The sequence below is a fragment of the Aquila chrysaetos genome, chromosome 11 (genome assembly GCF_900496995.4).
Source record: "Aquila chrysaetos chrysaetos chromosome 11, bAquChr1.4, whole genome shotgun sequence".
Taxonomy (NCBI): Eukaryota; Metazoa; Chordata; class Aves; order Accipitriformes; family Accipitridae; genus Aquila; species Aquila chrysaetos.
In genome coordinates, this window is record NC_044014.1 from 23,877,675 (window position 1) to 23,893,607 (window position 15,933).

Consider the following 15,933-nt stretch of genomic DNA (forward strand, 5'->3'; position numbering starts at 1 on the left):
CTAGCATGTTGTGTGAGGATCTCAATCAGGATATGAGCAGGCATGCCCAGCAATTAGGACCAGGAACAAGGCACTGACAGCAATTCAGGGTGAGCCAACTCCAGGAGACAAGACTCCTCTGTGGATCCCCAGCCCAAAGGGCAAGAGGCAAGCAGGGTTAGGGGCAAGGCCAAGGACCTTGAAGACCAGCTTCAAGGACTGATGGAAACTGTGGTCTGATGGGAACAAAGCATTTGTATGCCAAGTCAAAGTCTCATGTGAGAAGTAGGCAGGGTGGTGAGGAACTGGAAATGAGACATGTTGAGCAGGCATACGAAGGAAAGTAAGCTAGGAGTAGAGAGTACAGGGCAGGATCTTTATCCAGGGCTCAGAAATAGTATCTGGAAGCTGAAATGATCAAATGGGGAGATTCCTTTATTCTCTAGATGCTGGTGGGTTGTATTTAGGTTCCTAGACCAATCATTGGACTCCTCAGAAACCCCAGTAGCAAAATCCAGTGTTTAGACCAGCCTCTTGTCCAGGTTTTTCAGTGCTGTTGTGCCTGTGGCTGTCATCAGGCTCAAATTCTGAAAAGACCTTGGCCACCTCCACTTTGAAAGATGATCCATAGCCCTCATTCAGCGCTATGTGAAGTCCCATTCTGTCCTTGCAACCCTGATCCTCCAGAGGTTATTTTCATCTGCATGTGCATATATATACATACACTGAGTGAGACACAGGACCTAAGAGTGCAGCAGGAGTGTACTGCACAGAACCTGAGCCTTGAACCCAGAAGGAATGTAAGAGAGGTTTTATCCTATTAGTATGGCACCAGGATTTATAAGGTGATTTGGATAAAGTAGTCTTGCGTTTGACACTTATGCACCAAGGCACATCTTTAAATGAGATTCTCACCTCCTACTCTACCTTCAAATAAAATTATACGTCTCCATTTTCAGTTACCAAGCTGAGAACTAAATCCTGCTCTTTCTCCTCTCTATGCATAGTTTCTCCCAAGAGATAGAAACATCTAGTTCACTAGTTGAGAAATGTCAATGGTGGGTCTAGCTGAGACTTCGCTTGTGCCCTGCCAGAGTGCCAGGTTCAGCAGCTCAGTGGCTTTTTCCACTGGGAATATTGTACTGATCTGATAGCTCTGGCATAAGTAATACAATGAACTCATCATAGATGAGAAGTTATGTAGGGCTCTTACTGTTATCTTAGCCACTCATGCTACTCAATGCTCAAGGTTTTAAATCATTACAAGCCTTGCTTGATGAGCTGTTTTAGTTTTGGTTGGAGGGGTGGTGGTGGTTTACCAGGAGTGTGGTGAGGTTTGCTGGCTAAATTCAATCTTTGCTTGAGTACATGGAACTTCCACTTAGGTCAGCAGGGTAGTACATGTGCTGCCTGTAGGACCTTTCAGCACTTCAGGGAGGAGTTTTTAATCATACAGGGAACTGTCTGTATCTCACTGTGACCACCTCCCTCTTTCCAAATATAACCTTTGCTTAAGTGGCCTTAGGAACAGCCTGCACAAAGCTTTGCTTTCTCTGACTTGTATCTTCAAAATTAATTTATTTTTGCACTGCATTCTTGTGCATCTAATTTCAGATGGTCTAACTTCAAATTGTTAATGTCTGCAAAATCATTTCAAGAACAGCAGATGAGGTCTGCCTCATTACACAGTGCTGGATGGACATAAGCAGTAGCTAAGACAGGCATCGTCAGCAGGGCTGTCTCCTGAGCACATTTTGATCATGTGGAAGTCTGGCAAACAGCACCAGTCTGGCAAATAGCCTTCACCATTTTAATGTTCCAAAGATAGAGAATTAAACCTTGATCCTGCTCCCCATTTTCCCTGGAGCCCAGGACTGATCTGTGCTGAAAGTATTCATAAGCAGCGGATTTCAACATGATTCAATCTGTTCTGAAAAAAAGTTGCAAAACTCTTGATTTGGCTTTTTTTCTGGTTGTTTTTTATTTTGAAATACATCTTATGTAATATTTGTTATTTTAAAATATTTCATATATGCTTAATCTCCTCCACTTCTACACAGACATCAGGAAGACTTGTCAGTAGTTTGTAGCGCCACAGTATGAGAAACAGTTAATGCCAGGCTCCCTCCTGCCACTAAGTGGGCTTAATGCACGATGAGATGTAGGACTGGGACAGAAACATGTAGAATTTGATCACAGAGCTGGAGTGTGTTTTGAAATACCTGGCGTGCCCATGGTCTGTTACTTGCTGGGCAGCCTGTTTGCCTGCGTGCCCAACATGTACCACCCAGGAATCTCCTTCAAGCTGCAGCAATCCTCTCGCTGCCAAAACTCCCCAGTATGAGGCTGGCCTTCTCCTCTGGTATGTGGGATTGAGCAACACCATATGTGAACGCCAAAAGAGGACAGATTAGGAAGAAAGGATTTCCTGAGATTTTAAACCCTCCAGACTTAACACCGCAAATGCCAAAACCCCAGGTAACTCGAAGAACAGTGGCAACATCTAGTGGCCGTTGAAGCTATAGGTCTGTACTGCCTGGGAATACCCTCATTCTTCCTACATGCCACATGCCCTGCTGTGCTCTTTGCTGGACACTTCTTCCATCGGGTATGATTGTTTGGGGGTAGATAGCCCCATTAGGCACCTTACTATTTCCTGGTTTTAAACTACTCTCTGAGTAGTGCACTGAAGTCCAAGTTCATCCCTAGCCTGCTGCATAGCTGTTCAGTAATCCTTCGGCTTTGCTTTGCGCCAGTAACCTCAGGGCTGGCTCCTGTTCCGCCTTTGAAAGTCTGTTTGTCTGGCTCGTTCTGACATGATCTGCTGTGAGAAGAAATGACTCTCACTTGAGAAGGTTGTAGAGGTTAACAGGGAATTTAATGAGAGCCCTGGACACAGCAACTGTCCTGCACTGTGTCAAACCATCTGGAATAGCTCATAATCCTACTATATCAGCTTTATTAAGCAAAACAAGATGCAGTCCTAATCTGCAGCCTGTGCATCTGTAGACTTATTTCTTTGGAAGCTGTGCTTCTGGTTGGACAGAAGCTCAGGTTTGGCATCAGCAAACATTGCTGCCGCTTTGTGCGTTTCCTGTCCACAAATCAATCAGAAATATGCTGGATAGTCCCAAGACACACCTCCAGACCACAGCATAAGGAACCCCTCCTTGTAATTAATCTGAAAAACATCCACAAAATGATACCCGGACAAGTGTCCAGAGTCTGCAGTCTAATCCTACAGCTGACCCCAGTGTCTCCTGCAGTGCTCAGGAATTGCTGTCTGTGAGTGACATGCATCTGGGAAAGGCAACCTGCTAACACTTGTCCTAAACCGAGTACAGTGAAACTCTCAGGACCCAGAAATTGAGTAGACTTAACATGAATTGGATTAGGGTTAGAGTTAGGATTAGGCTTGGAGCCTGAGGGTACAATGGGATATATTTGATTTTCTGACTGATTTGGTTTTCTCATTTCTTGGTTAATATTAAGAATAAGTTGAATTGTTCAATGTGAGTTTATATTTGGATTTACCAGAGCTGACAAACTTCCGTTGATACCAGATTTACAAGCAGAGGGTAGGGTTTAGGTTAGAGCAGGCTGAGGGGCAGGGCTGGGGCAGGCCTGCTGGGGCAGGCCAGCTGGGGCTGGTCCATAAATTTCTTAACCCTGTCAGTAAATGAGTGTTTTATAGCCTGTAGTACCAAAGTTTTGGATCTCACTTAAGTTTTTGCTTGCATGGGGCTTTTTTAATGTGTAGGGGTTTTAAGTCCAATTTAGGTGTTTGTATTGCCAAGACATCCCATCCTTATTTTGGACTCCTTATATTCTTTTGGCCTTAGTAGTTTGTTGGTAGTGCTAACTGCATGTGCTGTACACATAGCAGTTCCTCCTGGGTGCCAAGCAAAGAAGGTGACAAAATGCCACATGTAAAGTGCATATCACAAGTTTATTCTTCTGCACAAACAAATAGAAAGTGACTGTAAATTGGGGGGGGGGGGGGGACACGACAAAACAGAAAAGGAAAAAAAAAGTATTTCCATAAACAAAGATGCCACTTCTCACCTTCTTCTGGGGCCACATCTTCCACCAGACAGAGCACTGCTCCTGGGCTCCCATTTTCAGAACACTGACGAGTTTCTTCTAGGAAGAGGGTCTGGTAGGGGATGCTGGATATTATACCAGAAAGGGAGCGTATTCTTTCTGAGGGACAATCTTGGATTGCACTGTGCTCATGTCTGGCATCAATGACTCCTCATCACACCAGTCTCTTCCAAGATCCTTCCTCTCAGCTGCTGCAGGATCTTGAGGTTATCTCTGGCAAGTGTTCCCATATATTCAGAGGGAAAGGACTGATACTTCTGAAGCAAAGATAAACTCCCAGAATTGCCATAGCTGCAATGTGTAACCTGCGGCATGCTAGAGAGGGGGGATGGTAGGCAGTTTTAAATCAAAACCCATGCAGACATCTTCAAATGCTTAACAAGGGGACACTGGGGTTTGGCCTACCACTGCCACTTATAACTTAGCAGGTGGGACCTAAAACTTGTCAAACAACTGTTTATGTCTGTGCTTGTTCAACAGCTGAGGAATTAGAAATTTGGAGAAGCTCAAGACAAGCTTATATGGTTCAAAAGTATTCCTCGTAACCTCACCTGTGACCTTTCTAACAGGCCAGCCACAATATTTTCATGAGCAGACACTAGCAGAGCTGCTTGAAGCCAGCAGTAGTGTAGGTTTCTTCCTTATAGCTTAGCAGATGCATCTGAGTATTATTTCTCATCTCATGCTACTTGCAGCCACAGGCCTTATTTGGGATACGCCACAAGCACTGTAGGCCTCATCTGCAACACCCTCTGCTTCTGCAGATCAAGTCCTGTGTCAGCATAGGATCCAGAAAAGATAGGGAGGGGCTGAGATCCATCAAACTACTTTGGCTTTGCTTCTTTGAACCAAGGATGTTAGAAGTGAAATGCAGGATCCCCAGCCTCCTGGTTCTTTTCCTTGCTCTGATGTTTAATATTCATTCTCCAATCAGACATAACTTTTTTCATCTCTTGCCCATTACATTATCAGAAATGATGGGCCAAATGCAGTTATTCCACTCACTTGGGTCCTGACATCTAACATTCAACAGTGTTTGGCCATCACTCCTTCGCTTGCATCAGTGTCTCCCAGAAATCTGGAGTGGGACCACTGAAATACTAACCACATGCAATCTCCCCTACATGCTAAGGCCAGACCTCTCTTTTTTTCCAGTGGCAAAATGAATTTCCCAAGACACTCAGGCCCTGAGAGCACTTAACTTTAGGGGCCTGAGGGAAAGGGACACTGGAGTAAGATTCAGACTTTCTGAGGTTATTTTTTCACTGCAGAATTATCTTGAGCACCCTTTCTCTGGTCCACACAACCCCGCTTTACACCTGAGTTCAGTAATGCTTTCAACCTAGGCTAGCTTGCCTGTCTAAGGCTAGTGGCTAAACCCACTAGCCAGTGACAGACAGCGCTCCACAAGGAGACTAGAGACGAAGCTTTTGGAGCACTCCTAGTCCTTGAGTTCCTTCCCACAGCTTTCCTAGAAAAACAGAAGACTTCTCCTTCCATGTTTGGGAAGAATCACAGAGATTCAGCTTGCTACAGCACACAAGATTTTTTTCCAGAAACACTGGCAATGCAATGCAGCATAGGATGAGTGAGAAAGCAATTGTCCAAGTTAGGTTTTGTAGCATGGCTGCTCCCCTTCACCAGAACTAAATGGATTCTGGTGATCTGAATTAACTTCATGGTGACCACTTGTCCTAAGACATCCCTTCTGGGGCTCTCCAGGAACACATAAAATCACCTCAGTTACAATCACCATCAGTTCAAGTTGGCTGCTCCTATGTCATACAACCAGGTGCAGCACCTCTCCTAGCTCAGCCACCCCTTTGCTCATTAACTCAAGGCATTCCCAAAGGTTTTCTCTCCATCCTCTCCTATGGCTGATAGTCTGCCAAGTGAGGTGTAAGTGCTGTCCTCCTCCCTCCTCAGCATGCTCATCCTATGTTTCAGGGCCCCCAGGAATGTGCACTGCAAACACAGGCCTGCAGAACAAGCCCAGCCAGAGTGTGAAGGATTCAAAGGCGGGATTGTGTATTACTTTTCCTTTTCCCTCATTCTCTCCCTCCCAAGCTTGTCCAGGACTCCAGCTGCTAGCTAGGTTCTCCAGCCCTCTTTTTCTTCGTGGGAGAGCACACATGCAAAATGTCCAGGTGCTCACAGAGAAGCACTTTAGAACCTCCAAGGAAAAGTAGAGCCTCCAGCTTTTGTGAAAAGGGCTACACATCATAAGCTCCAGCTGCGCAAAGGAAGGTTGGCTTGGACTTACTGTGAAATCACACTAGCTGCACTGCTTATAGATGTGGCATCAGTCCCATTTGCACACATTTTTTTCTTCCCAGAATGTACAGTTTTGTACATCCAAAGTTGGTGCTCAGTCCAGTCAGAGAACGCCTTCTGCTTGAAGGAGAAGAGCAAATCTCATGAGATGGAGACATGTCTCAAGCAGGGCTATGAGACCCTCATCCTACCTCCAGTACTCATTCCTGAGGGTTTAGGAAAAGGCTGGGCAACCCCTGCCCAGGAAGAGGTGGCAAGCCCCTTCCTTATAGCTGGGGCATCTGCTGTGTTGGGAGCCAGTCATTCAGAAGCAATGCTTTCTTGGTGTACTTGTGGGATCACACTGCAAAAGTGGCTGCTGCAAAAGGGGGAGCACAGGTGGAAAGCAAATGGCAGGGGTCTGTGCAAACCAGAACACGGATGACATGCACACACACATGCACAGTCCTTACTAATATCCTGAATTCTTCCTTGGGAAAGGGAATGCTTTCTTCTTGTATGCCTTTAGTGTAGGGATTAAGTCTGAGACTAGCCTGGGACATTCAAGGAATAACCAGTCCTGTTTCCCCAGCATTGCCAGCAAACTGAGCTCTGTATGTAAGTGCAGGTCCTCCGGGACTCTCAGAGCACTTCAGTTCTTATCAAATAGACCCCAAGGATACTTAAATCATTTAGTATGAAATTCTACTTGTGACTTTCTGTTTTCCTGTCCTCCATTTCTATACTGAGAGCATCTGTAAAGGGATTCTGTTTTCCAGCTCATCACAGTTTTCAGCAAGTTTTATATCATGACCCATTTCCAATCTAGCCACACTTCTGTCCTAAACTAAACAAAAAGATGATGTGCAAATGCATATTCAATCCTGCCTCCTTTTAAAGCCAACTGTACCTTCTCCCACGCAATCCTCCTTTGTACTTACAGCATCTGTATCCTGTTCCAGTGGGACTAATGCTGCAGGGCCTTCCTTGCACCAACCAGCCACTGCCTGAGCTTAGCTTTGACTTTGTGTATCCTCAAAAATTGATACTTCCTTCTGCAGTTCCTCCAGCTTGTGATAGCCCCACCAAGTCCATTCAACGTCCCTCTTCCGCAAACTGCTCCCAGACTTAATAGCCATGTTTAGCACCGGCTAGGATGACTCTCCTTTTTACTCCCAGCCCTGGTGACTGGAGGAATGGGCACACGTGGCCACCCACCTGTGCAGGGCACACTGCCCACGTGTGCATGTGCAAACACCCCTGCTCACTCTGCTCTCTCACCTCCTTTCCCATGCCCCTCCAGAAGGGAGTCTGGGAGAAGCATCCAAGGCAAAGCCCCACTTCTACTTTCACTCCCTGCTGAGTGTTGCTGTGTGCATGTGTGTGCATGTGTACAGACTGACAGGCTCATAGAAAAGCAGTCTAATGGGGAAGCTAGGGCTTCTGTACTGTAATCCCACCTCTGACCTTTTCTTCCTGGAAAGCTCTTGCCCCCCGAGTCTCCCTCCATTCAGGGATGACTCCAAAGCCCTTGGGAAAGGAGAACCACTACCGAGGACATCTCACATGTCCTTATGTGAGACAACCCCTGCCATTCACCCCCTCCAGAGGTGGGTTTTGCTGCTGCATGCAAGTTCCCAGTCTCTCTGTACCATACTTGGGTCCTCTCTCCACATTCTTCCTCCTGCTGTAGCCACAGCTAGTAAGCCTTGCCATGAAGCTGCCCATCTGAGACCAAGGGGAGGCTGGGGGAGAGGGTGGTGCAGAAGGGGAGTAATTTTTTTTTTTTCTCTTTTCTTCATTTTGTGTCACTCATCTCAATGTACTGAGCTGACATGAAAGACAAAACGAGCACTATCTCTGCGGGGCCACAGATGGGATGGGAGGGGTGCCTGCCTCAGTGGTGGCCAAAGCTCGGCCTCCACACATTGGCCTGCATCCCCGTTCTCGCTGCTGAGAATTTGGGCCTGGCTACCTGAAACCGAGAGGCCGAGGCTGGGTTTGGGGAAGGCCCCTGGCCTGCCTGACCAGGCTCTGGGAAGCTCTGGTATGGCTTAGGGGACTGGCTGAGCTCCACCTGGAAGGGCGCTGGTGTAGCGGGGGCAGAAGAGGCCATTTCTGTTCTCCACACTGGCTCATCCAATGTGGTGGCCGAGCGGGGCGCAAGCACAGTGGGTGCCAGGCTGCTTGAGGCTGGCATGGGAGCTGGAGTGGAGAAGCGACGAATCTCCTGGGTCTTGGCTGTTTTCACGGGGATCTGCTTGGCTGCTGTGAAGGATGACCTAGCCTGCGGGGCTGGCTGTCCAGGAGAATCCTGAATGCTGGAGCTTGGGGTTTCCCCAAAACAGAACATGGCTGACTTTAATTGATAGGGCTGGTGGCGCATTAAATCAATGACCTTGATCCCTGATTTCTGGCCAGGTGCCTTTTTCACTTTGCTCTCTGCTTTGCTAGCCTGAGATTTGCTGGCTGCCAGGGGATAGAAAGGGGAATGCATTGGGTTGTAAGCTATTGGAGGGGGAGCCCGGATGTTGGGTGAATATTTCCAGGATGAGGGTAGAGAAGGGGAAGGAGAGGGGGTTCTAGGCTTGGATTCTGGCTTTGGTGTTGTCTCCACCACAAATTTGTCCATGCGGCTCTGGCGTTTGGCAAAGAGCTCTGCCCCCTTGCCTTTAAGCTGAGGCATGTCCTGGGCCCCATTTACCAGTCCAGCATCTTGCTGCTGAGGCTTAGGAGCCACTGGAGGTGGGGTCTTGAATTTGCGGCCAGAGGACTGCATGAAGTTGCAGGCCTCAGCACCCAGGCTGAGGAAGTCCTCCTCAGGCCCAGACTCGAAGCCTGCGCCAGGGTGGTCACCTTTCGGCTTCTCATCCAGGTTCTGCACCAGAGACAGGAGCTCAGGGTTCGGTGAATTCTTCTTCTTCTCCTCAATCTTACTGAACATGGGTTTCTTGTTGCCCCGCCGGCGAGCCTCCTGCAGGATGCCTGTGCGGGGAGCTGGCGTGGCAATCCTCTGCTCCCTGGAGGTTAAGGGCTCAGAAGGAGGTCGTGGCATTGCTGGTGAGACAGCAGGAGAAGGCTGCTTTGGCACGGGGGAACTGCTTATCGTGTGCTGTGATGGTGCTGGACTAATATACAAAGAAGAAGAGGCTGTTCCAGGGACTCGTGGCTGGGATGCTGCAGAGGCCTCCCCTCCTGGCTTTGAGGGAGTTGACAGAAAGATAGAGGTGGTGGATGTCCGGGCAGTGTTGGCAGAAGGCTTAGTCTCTGGAGCACCTCCTCCTCCTCCTCTTGGCTGTGACTGTGGTGGTGGTGTTGGCCTTCCTGGTGCAGGAATATACAGAGATGTGGAGGAGCTGACTGGACCGCGGTGTGTTGGCACTGGTGCATCGGTAGGTGTTCCTGGAGCCGGAGGTGAGAAAGGGGGAACCACCGTGCTTTGCCCACTCAGATTTTCACTAGGTTTTTTGGGTGCGGATGGCCTGAAGATGACAGAGGATGTTGCTGGGCGTTGGCCAGAAAAGCCAGGAGTAAAGGGCCGTGCAGACCTGTTGAACATGCTTGTTGAGCTTGCAGAGAAGGAGTCAGGGGTGCTTGGGGGAGGTGGGACAAAAGTGGGGCTAGGGGGAGCTAGGAGCTGAGTGGGGAGGGTGGCTGCCTGCTTGCTGGGCACTTGCACACCTTCCAGGTGGATGCTGAGGGGCATGCTGTCTGCCTTCTGTGGCACAGGCATATCTCCGTTCACTGTGCCCTGCTGTGGCTGGGCAGCTGGCGCAAGCTGGGGGCTCTTCTGCACCGGGACTCTCTCGACTGTGTACTTCCCAGCCCGTTCCCTCTGCTGCTCAAATAATCGTGCTCCTTTACCTGAGGCCTCACTCAAACCTTTTTGCTTCTCTTCCTTCTGTTCAGAGTCAGACTTGGACTTTTCAATGTCCAGGTAAGTGTTGTCCCAGTCCGAGTGATTAGTTAGGCTTCGGGCATCAGAGAAACCTTCCTCATCAAATTCAGACTCACTAGTTGGAAAAACTCCGTCTTCCTCCTCGTAGGAGCGGTCTTCGTCAACACTCCCAAAGCTTACCAATGTATACTTCTTAGCTCTCTGCCTGCGCTTCTTGAACATCAGCACCCCCTTGGAGTGGGGGTTGGGTGCATCTGTCAGCAGGGATGCAATGGTTCTGCACTTGGTTTTGGCTTCTTTCACGTTCTTCTCTTGGATGCTCTCGTGGCGGTGGAGCTCTGCAAGAGACAAAAAGACGCAAGCTCAGAGCTCAGCAAAAGGCTGGGTGGGCAAAGATGGACAGTGATATGGCTGTAGGTATTCTAGTGCCCATACGAGGAAAAACACTGTCACCCACTGCCCTTCTTTTTCTTTCCTACCTTTGCTGATAGTGTCTTTAGGAACTGCTGATAGAAATCAAGGTGCAGTTTTCTCTTTCCCTGCAAACACAATAGAAGTCCATGCAGGTGTGCGAAAGGAACTCCTCCAACTCTGAGGCTGCTCTCTGTTTCCTGGTCAGACCTGGGGTTTCCTATTTCTGCAGCATGTGGCCAAGAGTCCCAGACTGTATCTCACAGCGTTTTTACAGTGCATGCCCTTGCTCCTGGGAATTTTTACCATTTACTTATCACCCTGAAGGTGGAGCCCTGCGTTTTGTAGACCTTCTTCCTCCCATATGGAGGATTCCCAGGAGCAAGTAATCTCTCTGGCCCTGATTGTTTGGGAAGCAGCCACTGCTACTGTTAGCATCCATGCATGTGTGCAATGGGAGAGGTCCTCTGCAGGCATAGCCGGGCTGCTCCTGCTCTGGGCCCTGCAGTGCCAGCTACAGAGTGTCTTGCAGCAGCATTGTGTGTAGGGCTGTTTGCTGCTCTCTGCAGCAGCCCTGCAACAGCAGGAGGCATGTTTTCACCCTTGCTGTGGTCTCTTGCCTGTGCCCCGTGCCCAGCAAGGAAGAATAGCGTTTGCTCCTGAGCAAGAATCCCAGACCCCCACAACTGATCAGCCAGGCCAGAAGGAATCCACTTAGACAGGCTTGCTTGGAAAAGCCAACACCTGTCAGGACACTGGCATGAAACTGTGGGACAATAATTTTCCACCTGCTCTGCCAGCCCAGCAGTCAGTAGAGCCCCAGGAAGGAACACTGTGTTCTCTGCCTTGCATGCAGGGAAAGCAGGGGGTGAACAAGATTCCATAGTAAAACCAAACTTGGCTGCCCTAAGGAAAGTATGGACATGCCTTGAATCAGTGTTCAAGTGACAGAAATCAGCACTAACCTTGTGCAGAAAAAACCCACATACCTAAACCATAGACTAATTTCTGATTTCTTTAATTTCATTCTTTTCCTTACTCCCATTGTCTTTTTCCCAGCATGATAATACAGGTGAAACATCCATCCACTGCCTGCATCTAATAATTTGTCAAAAAACTGTGTAGCACCTTGTCCAGATCAGACATTCTCAAGAAAGAGGTACAAAATTATGCCCTGCTGAAGGGAGGGATAGGAGAGGAGAGGGGAGGAGAGGGGAGGAGAGGGAGAGGGAGAGGGAGAGGGAGAGGGAGAGGGAGAGGAGAGGAGAGGAGAGGAGAGGGAGAGGGAGAGGGGGAGAGAGGAGAAGAGAGGAGAGGGGAGGGGAGAGGGGAGGAGAGGAGAGAAGAGAGAGGAGAGGGAGAGGGAGAGGGAGAGGAGATAGGAGAGGAGAGGAGAGGGAAGGAGAGGAGACGAGAGGGGAGAGGAGAGGAGAGAGGAGAGGAGAGGGAGAGGGAGAGGGGGAGAGAGGAGAAGAGAGGAGAGGGGAGGGGAGAGGGGAGGAGAGGAGAGAAGAGAGAGGAGAGGGAGAGCTGCAGGCAGTGCTGGGAGATGGTGTTAGCTCAAGAGAGGATGGAAACCGCTCAGTCCTCTCAGGATCTCACTTCTGACCCTGTTATCACAGAGCATTCATTCAATGGGGACCTGCTAATGTGGTGAAGTTACCTGCAGTGGGGAACAGGGAGATCAGCTAAGAAGAATACCAGTTTTCCTGAGGGCTGCAGATGTCTCCCAAAACCTGGCTAGGCTGCACAATTGTGGCAGGTGTCATCATTCCATACCGCACCAGTGTAACCACAGCAGAAAGAGCTTCCCTCTGTCACCCTATGCTGAAAATAAGGTGTTGATGTGCAGAGCAGTCACCCTTCCAGGAAGCTTAAGATAAATACAAGGAGAGACTCTTCTCAAGGTTTGCAGCCATTCCATAGCACATGCTGCTGCTTTGGGATTTCAACAAGGGGACTTCTGCGATCTGAGATCACCTCATGTGGATGCACAGTCCATTCCTCCCCTTTGCACCCAGAAAACTGGAAACAGCAAAATCAATGCTGAAAAAATGGCTCACTATTTGTACTTGCACTTGCGAAGTGAAGGCTCTCTGCAAAACTCTTACAGAATGACTCTGCCTTGCTCAACCAAGACTGAAGTAGTGTCCAGGTTTCTGTGGAGAGCTAGTGCTCTTCAGGGCAATCATAGACTTGCCCTCAAACACCTGCTCTCCATGATGGAAACTAGCTACAGTCCCTGAAGGTCTGTCCACTCCACTTACAGATCTGCATGCATGTGTTTCTGGGGGTTGTTCACAATGGAGAAAATAAGAGAGATTTCTTTCTTGCTACAGGCATCTTTGCTACAAGCTACTGCACCTCACCTGCCTCATATTTTGCTTCTAAATTTACAAGGAGGAAGAGCAGCACTACAGAATCTTAGTCAAGTGCAGAATATGTAAACTCTGGACCATGAGTGACTCACAGGAGGATTTCTGGCATCAGGAGCTAACAGCTAGGGAGCTACACCATCCAAAGTGAGTGACTGTGTAGCTCCTTCTGACAGCAGAGTACCATGAAAGCGCTCAACTCTAGAGTCTGGGCTAGCAAATACTGTTAGAGAAAATGTAACAGTAGACAGTCTTGGCTATGGCTCCACCAACTCTTGGTCCTGGCTTAGTATTAGCATTTATGTACAGCTTCCCTCAGAAGTTGCTCTGAACTTCCCTGTGCTGTGAAGCAGCTGGCAAGTAAGGCCCTCTGGGACCTGCTACTCGCCTCCCTCTTCTCTTCTTCCTGCTTTCCTCCTTACCAAAGGCTAAAGCACATAACTAATTATACCAATCCTCCCAACAGAAAAATGATTGCGCTATTCAAGCTACAATCTCCCACAACAGTTTAAGAAAAAAAGAGAAAGAGAAATCTTCCTGAGATGAATTTCTGAAGGTAGAGAGCAAGAGTGAAATCAGAATAGGCAAAAGAATAGGGGAAGGAGAGGAAGAGTAAAAGGAGAGGAAAGGAAAGGGGGAAGAAAGGGGGAAGAAAGGGAAAAGAAAAGAAAAGAGAAAAGAAAAGAAAAGAGAGGAAAGAAGAGAAGAGAAAAGAAAAAAGAAAAGAAGAGAAAAGAGAAAAGAAGAGAAAAGAAAAAAGAGAAGAAAAAACCCCCAAAAATAGAGAATAGAAAAGAGGAGACATCTGTACCTGCATAAGGCTGATCCAAGCTTGAGAAGGCAGAGTCCAGACCTGGAGAGCTGGGCATGTCACAAAGCCCGTTTAATTCACAACTCCCCATAAACAGAGAGAGGCAATGAGAGAGAACCAGAGCAGTTCCCTGCTGGAGCAGAACCAAAACTCTGAGGTGTCCAAGCCCTTTGCTATCAGCTCCACAAGCCTTTTAAAGCCTCTCTTTTGTCTCGTAGGCATTGCTGCCCAAAGCCATGAGGTCACTTTGTCTATTTTTGTCTTCTTAGCTTCATCACTGAGCAGTGTGATGGACATTGTCACCTGGCACTTAAATACCTTCCTTCGTTCCCCCACCCTCTACTCCCTGTAAGGAGAAACTCCTCTTTTTTATTTTAAAATAAGAAAATATACTCTATACTCTCACTGCTTCTGTGGTGCAAGCTTCAGGTTAGAAAGGTGCAAGCTTCAGGTTAGTGTTTCCAATGCCTCAAGGTCCAGCATTTCTGTTCTAAAGAGCCCTTCAAAGAGATGAGACTAACACAGTGCTCATGTCCAACATGGACAGGCAGAGAAACCCACCCAGGAGGAAAGCAACTTTCCTTGTCTGAAACCCTCAGACAGCACCCAGCTCTGGGTAAACATAAGGAAGAAAAGAGAGAGGAGAGGCTTTCTTTTCCTGTATATATCAATTTCCTTCCATGTCTGAGGAGAACCAGTCCATGATACAGATTTCTGTTGTGTACCAGGACTGAGGAACATTTAACAGAGGAGCATTAGGATCCTGGATGCCTGCAGTGAAGTGGTTTAGTTTTGAGATAATTTGAATTAAAATGGCAGAGGCTGTTACCCACACCACAGAAGAGTGTGGCTGTGCCCAGGGAGGGTGACGGAGCGTTTGGAGGCCAAGGAGTGGTGTTTTGGCAGCACCATTCAGAGCTCCAGCTCTGGAGACTGAGAGGTGTTGAAAGATGAGATGCTGATAGTGAGGACTGGGGTCGACAGGGAAGAAGGGAACAGAGGGTGCTGGGAGTCTACATATCTCCACAGTTGTGGCCTGCTTAGCATCTCCTCACACTTTGGCTAGGCCTTGTCTTACTGCCTCTTTCTGTACACAAGCAATAGCTCCTGTGAGAGAATCCCAGAGCCGTGGCCAAGGGACACTGCCCTGTGATTTTCCCTCCCAGCAGTCCCAGTCTTAGCAACACTGTAGCCCAGGACTCAAGCAGACCATCTCCAGTGTTAGTGAGTCTAGAAAAATGAAGGTCTGACCATGCATCCTGAAATCCCCTAGCCATTGCTGCATGCCGGGAAGACAACTTCCACAGGCAATGTTGCTGTAAGAGAGACCTGTCATGCCTCCTACAGAGGCTCTTGCAGCAAGAGCAAAGTGGTTCAGTCTCTTCTTCTTTGATAAATATTTACACATCTAGGGATACAGTCTCTTTGGGAAAACCTTGTAGAATCGGATATATACAATATGCAATTGGAAATGAAAATACAGCTTTTCAGTACAGAAAAAATTATCTATTAAGAACATTCAGATGGAATAGATAAAAGACTAAATGGAAGGGTTATAAAACTCTCCTACATTCTGTTGGTGCGGTGGATAATTTCTATAGAAAACTTTTTGTTAACTTTTAAAGCACTTAGTTCTTGTCACCACTAAATTGTGTTGGAATAATCCACAAACCCAAAAATTTTCTGTTAAGCAAAGCCTACAAAGATTTTTGCATGAACTTAATTTAACTAGATTTCACTGAAGTGAAATGAATAACGTTACTAATTACTCTAAAGAGAAGTATAAAAAGTATAAATCTTTTCAAGATCAGGCCCTATTAAAAGAAAGCATTTTAATGTATGCTCAGGAAAACTACTGAACAAGCAGGCTTACGCAATGTCAGATACTGTTGATGTTCACTAGGAAACAAACAATAGTAAATTTTAATACTAAAGACCAAATTCCAGAAAAGCTATTACCATAGAAAATAAGCATACTGCTAATTTCAGAGATAAAGAGCCTGTTCCTCTGTGATAAAATACTACTTGTCTACTATTTTTTCACATGGGATCAACTTGAATCTTGTTCTTCCAGCTATTTATGTTAGAGAAGGTCATTTTTC

At 47.5% G+C, this 15,933-nt stretch overlaps 1 protein-coding gene across 1 annotated transcript in view; it reads right to left on the minus strand.

The window, feature by feature from the left end:
- Nucleotides 1–3,909: 3,909 nt before the first annotated feature.
- SYNPO2L (synaptopodin 2 like) overlaps nucleotides 3,910–15,933 on the minus strand; it is a 41,258-nt gene continuing 29,234 nt past the window's right edge. The window contains 1 exon segment of the mRNA XM_030031351.2: nucleotides 3,910–10,572. Coding sequence (XP_029887211.1) covers nucleotides 8,234–10,572 — 2,339 coding nt within the window. The 3' untranslated portion in view covers nucleotides 3,910–8,233.